This window comes from Salvia hispanica, chromosome 6 (genome assembly GCF_023119035.1).
Source record: "Salvia hispanica cultivar TCC Black 2014 chromosome 6, UniMelb_Shisp_WGS_1.0, whole genome shotgun sequence".
Taxonomy (NCBI): Eukaryota; Viridiplantae; Streptophyta; class Magnoliopsida; order Lamiales; family Lamiaceae; genus Salvia; species Salvia hispanica.
Window position 1 is genome coordinate 771,329 of NC_062970.1, and position 11,418 is coordinate 782,746.

At 35.2% G+C, this 11,418-nt stretch overlaps 4 protein-coding genes across 4 annotated transcripts in view; 1 reads left to right on the forward strand and 3 right to left on the reverse strand.

Annotated features, from left to right (window-relative positions):
* Positions 1 to 1,251: 1,251 nt before the first annotated feature.
* LOC125193303 (putative FBD-associated F-box protein At5g56440) lies at positions 1,252 to 2,854 on the reverse strand. The gene is made up of 4 exons (XM_048091073.1): positions 2,767 to 2,854; positions 1,885 to 2,673; positions 1,662 to 1,808; positions 1,252 to 1,494 (listed from the first exon to the last, which is right to left on the reverse strand). The coding sequence occupies exons 1-4, from the start codon at positions 2,779 to 2,781 to the stop codon at positions 1,252 to 1,254; spliced, it is 1,194 nt and encodes a 397-aa protein (XP_047947030.1). The 5' UTR covers positions 2,782 to 2,854.
* A 538-nt stretch (positions 2,855 to 3,392) lies between these two features.
* On the forward strand, positions 3,393 to 6,218 carry LOC125193304 (proline--tRNA ligase, cytoplasmic-like). The gene is made up of 12 exons (XM_048091074.1): positions 3,393 to 3,402; positions 3,487 to 3,551; positions 3,850 to 3,948; positions 4,035 to 4,124; positions 4,208 to 4,392; positions 4,483 to 4,549; positions 4,639 to 4,761; positions 4,971 to 5,080; positions 5,261 to 5,303; positions 5,378 to 5,884; positions 5,957 to 6,050; positions 6,154 to 6,218. The coding sequence occupies exons 1-12, from the start codon at positions 3,393 to 3,395 to the stop codon at positions 6,216 to 6,218; spliced, it is 1,458 nt and encodes a 485-aa protein (XP_047947031.1).
* Positions 6,219 to 6,355: 137 nt separating this feature from the next.
* Positions 6,356 to 8,061, reverse strand: LOC125196382 (peroxiredoxin-2). The gene is made up of 3 exons (XM_048094872.1): positions 7,822 to 8,061; positions 7,648 to 7,727; positions 6,356 to 6,805 (listed from the first exon to the last, which is right to left on the reverse strand). The coding sequence occupies exons 1-3, from the start codon at positions 7,974 to 7,976 to the stop codon at positions 6,552 to 6,554; spliced, it is 489 nt and encodes a 162-aa protein (XP_047950829.1). The 5' UTR covers positions 7,977 to 8,061; the 3' UTR covers positions 6,356 to 6,551.
* Positions 8,062 to 10,916: 2,855 nt separating this feature from the next.
* Positions 10,917 to 11,418, reverse strand: part of LOC125193305 (protein NRT1/ PTR FAMILY 1.2-like) — a 3,705-nt gene continuing 3,203 nt past the window's right edge. Inside the window, exon 5 of the mRNA XM_048091075.1 lies at positions 10,917 to 11,404. Within this exon, the coding sequence (XP_047947032.1) occupies positions 10,917 to 11,404 (488 nt within the window). The remainder of the gene's footprint in view (positions 11,405 to 11,418) is intronic.

Sequence of the window (11,418 nt, forward strand, 5' to 3'; positions counted from 1 at the left end):
AAACAATAATTTGGATCACACCACATATTACAAGAATGAACAATTCTCGTCATCGTCTCAAACGTTTTCGGCAAACACCGACAATCCAGCCACAAAAATATCACGCTAGAGAAGAGTCTAATTCAACTTGTAAGCTTCGGAATATTACAAAGTTGCACACTATATTCATTTGTCCATACACATATCATTCAAAGAGCGTCAAAGAAACAAGGCTAATCAAGTCGCGAATCACAATAGACATGTCCATACACATATCCATTCATGACTTGGTATACCATACTCATGCAATTTTTAAATGTTCCATTAAAAGAGATATATGGTGGGAAATTAAGATGAGTGACGTAGCTATTGAGATGTTGCCAAAAAGTTGAAAGTATGCAAGTTAAAATAGCTTCGCAGAGGCTCAACCGAGAGATTATAGATATCAGAATATCATTCGGCAACTTGGTTATCCTATCCATATGCAATTCACATAATATGATTACTCTATCCAATTGATAAAAATATAGTTCAATTACAATAAAAGAGATTGATTGAGTAAAATTTTATGTAATTATTACCTCCGTCATAGCTTTAATCTATCGAATTAAAACACAATAATCAGTCGAAGACGATGCGAGTTGAAGGAGATAATCGTGAGATTTGTGAATAAAGAGAAAGTTTAGGTTTATTACTCATATTAATAATTAATGATATTCCTATACTAATAAATTAAATAAAATCCTATCAGCTATAGAAATATTATATATTATCATTTTATGCATAAAATAATTAAAAATAAATAAATAAATACTTCCATATGAGGGAAAGCTTGAGCGGAAATCAACAATATAAAATTAAACGAAAATATAATATAGAACTATATGGAAATATAATATGGCTATTAACGTGAACTATAATTGTATATTATTATATATATATTTTTTTTACTCCTCATAGCGCGTTTTGATGTCTCGAATAATCGTTAATTATAAATTCTAAACATGTCAAGGATTTTATACAACAAAGAAATGGTAAAACCCACCGGTTTTGAACATGTTAATTATTTTAAACTCAATTCAAGTTAAATAAATAAATAAACTCTAATATGTTTAAAAGTTCCAACTCTTGTAATATGTCCAAAATTAAAATCTTGAAATAATTAAAATAAATTAACAAGTGATAAATAAAGTCATAGGTAAGATTATACACTAATAGATTTAATAAGTACAAAGATAAATTAAACTAACAACAAATAAATAAACATCATACTTAAGATATAACTAAGAAATCAACTGATTTAATATGTTCAAAATCAAAGCGTGCACGACCTAATGCCGCTTCACGAGGAGCCACAAAGTTCACTTTTTGAAGAGATGTAATATTAATATTATTGATGAGGTCCAAAATTAATCCATGTTCTGCGTAATAACCCAAATATCCAGAAATTTCCAAACACTTTTGAGGATTGTAATGTAGAGTATGATCCACTGTTTCGCCATTGACTTCCCCAAACTACAACAAAAATTATAAACATGTGTCAATATATATGTATAATAGGAATAATAACAATTTAAATCGTGAAATTTGATCAATTTCTGTATAGTCATATAAAACTCGAAAACAAAATATCACAAAACAATTGTAACCGATCTTTTGGTGATGCTCAGAACAGTGCATACCTTTATAACAAGTTTTTGTAACGAACGACACGCTTTAACTAAACGAATGACATGTCGCCAATCGCCCCTCTCACAATCGGTCCTCATACAGAACATGATCTCTAGATGTTTCAGATTTGCAAGTTGAAACGACAAATCATGATTCAACTGAAATTAAAATCACATGTACATTAACATTTGACATGTCGAAAAAAAAAAGAAAAAAAGAAAGATGAATCGTTACCTTAGTGAGGGTCCTACATGAGAGGAACAGTAATTGGAGTTGGTCGCGCATGCAAGATGGCATTCCGGCAAGGAACTCAATATGCCCCAACGGATAACTATGATTTCTAAGTTCGAGTTTGGTAAGCTTCGGAAGATTACTAAGTTGCTCGCTACATTCTCCTAACCACCATTTACCCGTCCATTCACAACACCTCAAAGAAACAAGGCTGATCAAGTCGCGAATCACAACAGTCTTAGTTCTCCAAAGATGAGACAAGTTTAAATGCTTCAATTTCGGAAGGCCAACAATTGAGACATTTCTCCAACCAACATAGTAAAGTGTGAAACGTTCAAGAGCAACGCAAGTGGAGACCAAATAGCCAAAGTCTTGATCGGTCATATGAATGTTAGATAAATACAATTCTTTAAGGCATTCAAGACCATTCGCGTTTGGAAGCCTATGATACAGTTCCCTGGGACAGACAGATATATGAATTATTTCAGCTTTCTTCGATACAGCAAACTCGAACCAACTCTCAAACTCGCCACCACATCTGCGCGCGTCCAATCGGAACTCTTTTATGCGATCGCCTCTATGAGAATTCAAGACTTGGTCGATCATCCTAGTGTATTTTTTCAATGATCCTCTAAAGGAGTTATATGGCGGGAAATTGAGACGGGTGAGGTGGCTAGGGAGATGTCGCCAAGAAGTTGAAAGTATGCAAGTCGCAGTGGCGTCGCGGAGGCTCAATCGAGAGATTATAGACATCAGAATATCATTCGGCAATTGGCTGATCCTATCCCTCTGCTGTTCAAATCACTCTATCAAATTAAACAAAAGAATATTGTATAATTACAAGAAAAAAGGGGTTAATTGAGTGAAATATCATGCAATCCTTACCTCCCTTTCCGTCATAGCTTTCTTTCGAATAAAAACACGATAATCAGTCGAAGAGAAAATTTGCCAGATGAGAAGAACTAGGATGATGAGATCTGAGAATAAAGAGATTTAATTTTAGGTTAATTACTCATGTTTATAAGGTTATACAAAGATATCCTATTCCTATTCTAATTATGTAAAACGAATCCTAATAACAATACGACTAAATAATAAATATATTGTTAAATGCAATAACATATTATTCCATATTATCTAATTGTTTTGTTTTAGGGCCGAAAAATATTTAAGGTATAGTTTTTGTTGGGCTTTATTTAAATAAAAAGTGAGTCTTACTATACTATAATTATAGTTATTATTATAATTAAGTATTAATTCATAATGTTAAAATTACTTTGAGATCTTATATTAATTACTTAGTATTAATTTATAACATAATAATAATATACTAAAGAATAGTACTAATAAAAAAGATTGCATATATATATTAGATTTATTTACTTAAATATAGTGATAATGTAATTATATATGGCAATACACCCCTTATAAATGGGATAGTAATATTTGTAAGTATAGAAAACGATTCCTTTATTTTCACTTTAGGTTGAAAGACCAAACCTTTTTTCATCATGGGCGCCGGTGAGTTGATATTTGGAATATTCTCCATTTGTTAATATGCTGAAAATGGCTTTGTTTTGAAATTATTTTGTGTGATTCCTCCAGAATCTGGATTAGGGCTAGGGCTCTCTCATAGCAAAGATGCCAACTTCGAACAATGGTACACTGAGGTATGTAGGGATGTGATCAATTGCTAACTTTCTTAAGTTGCTAACTTGCTAACTCATCAATGCAGTGTATTAAAAATGTCAACACGACGACATTAAAATGTCAACACATAATTTTGTTGAACTTTAATACACTGTGTTAACATTTTTAATACACTGTATTGATGAGTTAGCAGAGTTAACAACTTAAATAGTTAGCAATATAACGCACCCGAGGTATGTATATTTTGATTCAATTATGTCACACCAACTATTTAACTCAATCTCCAACTGATTTAGTTTTTGTGACATGATTTGGCAGGTTGTGGTTAAAGGGGAGATGATTGAATTCTATGACATAACAGGCTGTTACATTCTGCGGCCATGGGCAATGTCCATTTGGGAGATTATGCAAGAAAGTGTTACATTATTTAATCCTATTGTCTAATTTTTTTGTCATGAGAAATCCTATTGTCTAATTTTTTTTTCTACTAAAACTCTGCGCAGAGCTTCTTCGATGTCGAAATCAGAAAAATGAATGTTAAGAACTGCTACTTCCCTCTCCTTTTAACACAGAAGGAGAAGAACAATTTAGAGGTATGATAAGCAGATTAGGGTTTAGGGTTTAGGCGTTGATAAAACTTGTGCACGATTTATTTAAGTTATTTAATTGCTTGTAGGTTGTAAGTGTTGCTCGGTCGGGAGATTCTGTCCTAGAACAACCCATTGCTATTCGTACAACTAGTGAAACGATCATTTACCCGTATTTCTCCAAGCTCGTTAGGACGCACCGTGATTTACCTCTCAGGCTTAACCAGTGGTGTAACGTCGTTAGATGGGAATCAAGTCCTATGCCATTTATAAGGTATTTCCATTTTTTCGATGATTGATCGTTTGTGATATAAATTGATACGTTAAATAGTGTTAATGGTGGGACGATCTCGTAATTTTGTAGGAGTCGTGAATTTCTTTGGCAAGAAGGACATACTGCATTCGCAACAAAGGAGGAAGCTTATGCAGAGGTGATTAACTTTTCTTGTTTGGTATAGACGTATAGTACCTAAATTACTAGAAGTCTTGAAAATTAACTTTTCTTGTTTTCTATTATTAGGTGCTAGACATTTTGGAACTGTATCGACGCATCTACGAAGAGTTCTTGGCTGTTCCGGTTATCAAGGGCAAGAAAAGCGAGCACCAGAAGTTTGCTGGTGGACTTTATACGGCTACTGCCGAGGTCAGTTTCAAAATTATCCTATTTTTCGTGGACAGAGGGAGTAGTTAATAATATTGTTCCGGTTATCAAGGGCAATAAAAGCGAGCACGAGAAGTTTGCTAGTGGACTTTATACAACTACTGTCGAGGTCAGTTTCAAATTATCCTATTTTTCGTGGACAGAGGGAGTAGTTAATAATATTGTCGAGTCATGGCTTCACTTCATGACAGGCTTTTGTCCCAAATTCCGGTCGAAGTGTACAAGGAGCAACTTCACATTGCTTGGGCCAAAATTTTGCAAAAATGTTTACAATTTGTTTTGATGATGGGAAAGGAGAAAAGGGAGAAAAAAAGAAAGAACGGGGAGAAAAAGGAAAAAGAAAGGAAGAAGTAGGGCAGAATTCTCGGGCTTACACGAAAGGAGAAAAAGGAAAAAGAAAGGAAGAAGAAGTAGGGCAGAACTCTCGGGCTTACACGAAAGGAGAAAAAGGTAAAGAGAAGACGGAAGAAGAGTTTAAAGGGGCATTAGTCTGGCAGAATTCGTGGGCTTACACTACGAGAACGGTAAATGTCGTATTCCAAGTTTTATATTTTCGTTGCTCGCTCGTCCCTTACACCTGTTTGTTTGTGATGCACAGATAGGGGTGATGACAATGGTTCATGGTGATGATAAAGGCTTGGTGCTGCCTCCTAAAGTAGCATCCCTCCAAGTAATCGTAGTCCCGGTGCCAGACAAGGATGCAGACGACACTCGGTTGATATTTGATGCGTGTGCATCCACTGTAAAGTCCTTGAACGAAGCAGGAATTCGTGCTGAGGCTGATTGCAACGATAGTAATTCGGCCGAATGGAAATGCTCTCATTGGGAAATGAAAGGTGTTCCCCTAAGAATTGAAATAGGACCAAAGGACTTAGCAAACAATACAGCCCGTGCTGTCCGACGAGATAATTCATCTACAAGTGACATTCCCATGGCTGACTTGGTCGAGCAAGTTAAAGCGATGCTCGATAACATCCAACAAAATCTCTTCGATGCTGCCAAGCGAAAACGAGATGCTTGCATCCAAATTGTGAACACCTGGGAAGAGTTTGCAGAAGCACTTTCCCAGAAGAAGATGATTCTGGCCCCATGGTGCGATAAGGAGGTACGTTGCTTTATTTTCAACGGAAGGTTCTACTAATAGATGACCTTCGTTAACTGTTTTCCCTCGCCTCAGGAGGTGGAGGAGGACGTTATGACACGCACGAAGGGAGAAATGGGTGCAGCCAAGTCTCTATGTTCTCCATTCGAACAGCCTGCACTCCCCGAAGGTACTATCTCATACAATTATATCATAAGAGTATCTGTGTGATTATTGTCATTCATAGTCGACATGTTCAAACCCGATTCATATAATATCGTATTGTTATGCAGGTACGTTGTGCTTCGCATCCGGTGAGCCTGCTACAAAGTGGACCTACTGGGGAAGAAGTTACTGATTTTGGAACAACTTCAACTTAGCATGCAGTTTTTGTTTGATAAATATGAAAGCAATAATGTTACCTACATTATTCAATGATAAACAATTCATAGACCATGTGACAGATTCCAGTTCAGGAAGTAAAAAAAAAAGGCATTAGATTGAAAGGCCGATATATAATCATCTACTGTATGAATTAAGCTGATGATTTGATAACATTGTAATAACACTCCAACAAGCTGCAAAGTAATCTCAACAACTGAGCACAAATGCAACAACACAACTCTTATTTCATACCAAGACAGGAATTTGAGAGCACTACATTTTCAAGAAAGTAATTGGGAGAAGCAAATTAAAGAGCCTTGAGGATATCATCCGCGCTAGAGATGGTGAACTCACCTCCTGACTCAATATTGGCAGCCTTAACCTTAAGATCCTCGACCAAAAGAGCGAACCTCTTGGACCGAATGCCGAGCCCCTTTTCACTGAGGTCGAGCTCGACGCCGAGGGCCTTAGTGTAAGTTCCCGAGCCATCGGCCAAGAACTTGACATGCTTGTTGTCAGGGTAAGTCTTGGCCCAAGCCTTCATCACAAATGGATCATTCACTGCAAACAAACAATAATGTATCAATATTCAACAGTCTAATTCAATGGAAGTTATAGGCAAGGAAACTAAACAACCTACACAGTTTATTGAAGATATCAGAAATTTGTGCATGAATGTAACTATACATATGCAATGATCCAATTTCACCAAAAACCAAGCCTTCAATCACATTTTGTAAATGTTCGTAATAGATTCGAAAAGAATGCAATTAACAATTGAACATTTTTATGGGGAAAATGTGTTGCACATTGAAGATTTCAGACATTTGTGCATGACTGTAACTATATACATATGCATTGATCCAATTTCACCCAAAATTAAAGCCTTCAATCACATTTTGTGAATGCTCATACTAGATTAGGAACGGATGCAATTTACAACTGAGCATTTTAAGGGGAAAACAGTATTACTAATTGAAGATTTCAGAAATTTGTGTATGGATGTTGACTATACATATATGCAATGATCAAATTTCACCAAAAAAAGAAGAGCTTTCAATCACATTTTGTAAATGTTTGCAACAATCAACAATTGGAAATTGGAACTCAAGTTGGCTACTTATTCATCTATCTATGTTAAATCTGTACAAAACCTTAACAGATTGATCTGATTATAAATTCAATTCAGCTAGATATGTTCCTCGAACTCAATTTTGCAATAATTGCGAAAATTAGATAAACCATAAGAATTGAATAACTCTTCAGTCACATTCTGCATAATCACGAGAATCGAGCAATCTCACCCAAAATTAAAACGTTCAACCACATTTCGCAGAAATTAGATACAAACTCTATGAATCGAATATCCTGCAAAATTGCGAGAATTGAGTAATCAGACATACCACTGACGCAAAGGATTTCTTCGACGCCCTTGGATTTCAATTCATCCGCCTTCTCAATGAACCCCGGCACGTGCTTCATGCTGCACACACACACACACACACTCAAAATCACGACCCGATAGCAATGGAAAACCAAAATTGAAAGGAAATTAAAGCGAATCGAGTGCGGATCACCTGCAGGTGGGAGTGAAGGCGCCGGGAACGGCGAAAAGGACGACCTTCTTGCCGGCGGCGAGCGTGTGGACGGAGACGCTCTGGAGCTGATCCTGATCGTCGAAGTAGGCAAGGGTACCATCGGGGATAACGTCACCTACTGCGATCGGCGCCATTGTTAGCTACTGTGTTGCTGATCTGAGAGAGTGCAGTGAGAGAATTGATCTTGAACGGAGTGTATACGTACACGTAAAATGTGTGTGTGTATATATAGGCGTATTTTGATTTATATGAAGAGGCGGACGTCAAATTTTCAGAAGTGGATTTGGAAAGGAGTTTGGGGTCCGCTTGGCTGCTGCTGTGAATTACGGTAGTCAACTGTCTTTTTTCAGTCGCCAATCATTTTGCTGCCACGTGGACGAAGCCGCTGGGAAATTAATGACTCATTTATTTTTTGGATAATAGAAGAATTATAGTCGCTTCTCTTCGATCCAATTTATTTATTTGAAACGTTCTCATTATGGAGTATAGTTATATTACTCCTAGTATTTATTTATGATAGAAATTCATGGGTTACATCCTAAAATCAATTGGTGATAGGAGGAGGGTTTATGAGACTTATATACTAGTTTCAGTTTTCTCTTGACACCGATGTGGGACAGTCATATGTTATTTTTTAATTTCAATTGCCAACACCCTCCTTCAAACCCTTCAAGGTGAACCTTGGAGGGGTTGGACTTTTTCTAATCGATTGGACAATCGGCCCAATTTTTAAGTCCAGATATACTTATTTGGATCAGTCATCTTTTTGGTTTCAGCCCAGATATAGTCTTGGGTCAGTTAAATTTGATACAATCGGCGACTCGCTCTGATACCATGATAGAAATACATGGGTTCCATCATCCTAAAACCAATTGGTGATAGGAGGAGGGCCCATGAGACTTATATACTAGTTTCAGTTTTCTCTTGACACCGATGTGAGACAATCATATTGTTATATTTTTTAGTTTCAATTGCCAACAATTTATTTATTTATTTTATTCTTTTACTCATTTTATTTTAATTAAGCTTACATCTATTTTTCAATCTCTAATATTTCTTTTTAGATCGAGAGGGAGTAAATTAGAAACCAAAAGTAGTTAACAAAATTAAGAAACAAAAGTATTAGATAATCACCTAATAACAAATTATATATTGTTGCCATGAGTTGATGACACATTCATTTTTGTGAGAAAAGATAATAATAAGATGCTTGAAATAATTAATAATAACACAAGTATTGAACATAGTTGAAGATGATTTATTGTTGGGACAATAGGAAAAGAAGAATAAATAAGAAGCATAAAACAGATATCAATCATCGACACAAGAATTAAATGTAAAAGGAAAAATCACGACCATGGTAAGGGGAAAATTAAAGCTCATAGAGGTAATAAATTTCTACAATCGCACAATATTTTTTTTTTCTTCTCAAGTCGACACAAACTCTATTAAAAGCATATACATAAACTCTATCGACACTCCCAAAAGATAAAGTGATAAACTAATAATAATATAATTCGACGTAGTTAATCACAAGACTAAACTGTAGTACTATATGATTCAACCTGCATAATATTCTCTCTGCCCAACTAATAATATTCCTAAATTATTTTTGGTGTATCCCATTTCTCATCAATTATCTTAAAAGTGAGAGGTTTGTCGAATCTTGTAGTATCATTTTATTAAATTTTGTTTTGAAAATATATAGATATTCTGAACTCGTTTTGGTGGAATTCGACTATTCCTGCTCTATTAGGCTTGCGATTAAGGCCGAAAATCACGTAACGAGTGGTGGGGTTTGAATCCGTGACCTCAAAGTCACGCAACTGCACACACATTTTATTTAGTAGACTATAGCTGAGTTGTTATATAAGTACTCCCTCCGTCCCCGATTAGGAGTCACACTTTTCCATTTTAGTCCGTCTTCAATTAAGAGTCACATTTTATTTTTACCATAAATAGTAAGTAGGTCCCACATTCCACTAATTCAATCCACTCACAATTTATTATAAAACCAATATTAAAAAATGGGTCTCACATTCCACTAACTTTTTCAACCAGCTTTTCTTTACATTTTTTAGAACTCGTGCCCGGTCAAAGTGTGACTCCTAATCGGGGACGGAGGGAGTATTAAGTTAGACTTATAGTTGGTACATCGAAGAAATCGTTGAATGCGTAGACTAGGCCGGCATGGGTGGAATTTGATTTCCTAGTTGCAATTTTTAAAGGGAGAACATAATTGAAAATTTCTACTACGTATATTTATAAACTATTAAGTGGAGTAATAAATTAAGTTTATTAATAAAGCCAATATGGGTTAATAATTGAGATACCGTATTTAATTAGTAAATTCAGTTATTAATAAATCCAATATGGGTTAATAATTGAGATACCGTATTTAGTTAGTAAATTCAGTTTATTAATAAATTCAATATAGGTTAATAATTGAGATACCGTATTTAATTACTACTTGATTAAAATCTAAAATATTCTCTTAATAGTGTATCATAGTTTTCATTACAAAATACTGTTCCTCATGAAAAAATACAAATGAATTAGAAATCAAAAAAATATATTATTGTGTATTTGAAGAATAAGATGAACAAATAGGCAAAAATTTAATTAATCCATCAAATAAAATGGTATATTAACTACAATTATTTTTCTCTATCTATTTTATCATAATTAAATTACGCGTCGACCCCATAATTTGGTAGAACTTTTTTATTAAAATTATGATAATAATTGACCATGTTAATTCTTTCATTAGTCAATTTTTCAAAAAGGTAAACGATAGTCTTCACATGGCCTTCTTCATAATAGTATAAAAAGTAAACGATATTAATCACATGCCGCCATTAATTATCATCATTTGAAAAAGTAAACGACACTATAGTATTAATATCGTCAAGTAGTTTGTGTGCATATGGCTAATACTATATAGAAAAAAAGAAATAAATATTGGAAGAAGAAAGTTCTCTTTTATTAAATTCTGATCACATGGGAAAGGACCGACGTACGTAGTTATTTTATTTAATGAATTAGAAAAAGAAAATATAGTGATGATATAAAATTTAAATTTTCTCTTTCTCGAAGCACTTGTAGAATCGGCTTAGAAGGATGAAATACATCAAATTCACGACGCTTAAGATCGTGAGGACCCAATAGTAATAGTCATAGTGCCCCTTGTTGACGTTATCCGCAACCCAGCTTTCACGCCCGCCTCGTCGAGAAACGGAATCCACCACGCTCACTATCACGCTCCCGGCTAGGTTCCCCACGGCCAGTCCTAGTGCGAAGAGTGCCACCGCAATGCTCCCCATGCTCTTTGGGAACTGCGAGTAGTAGAGCTCGATTTGCCCTATGGCGTTAAGGGCCTCCGACAATCCGGTCAGTGCGTGTTGCGGCACTAGCCACATTGCGGTCATGTCCACCTGCAGAGATCGACCAATTTCACTATCATCAATACACGTCATGCATAAAAAATACACATATAAAATTGAGGCTATATTTGTAAAATTCATATAGAGAATTTCACTATTATTTATTTTATGCGAACGAACTAAAATGAAAAGC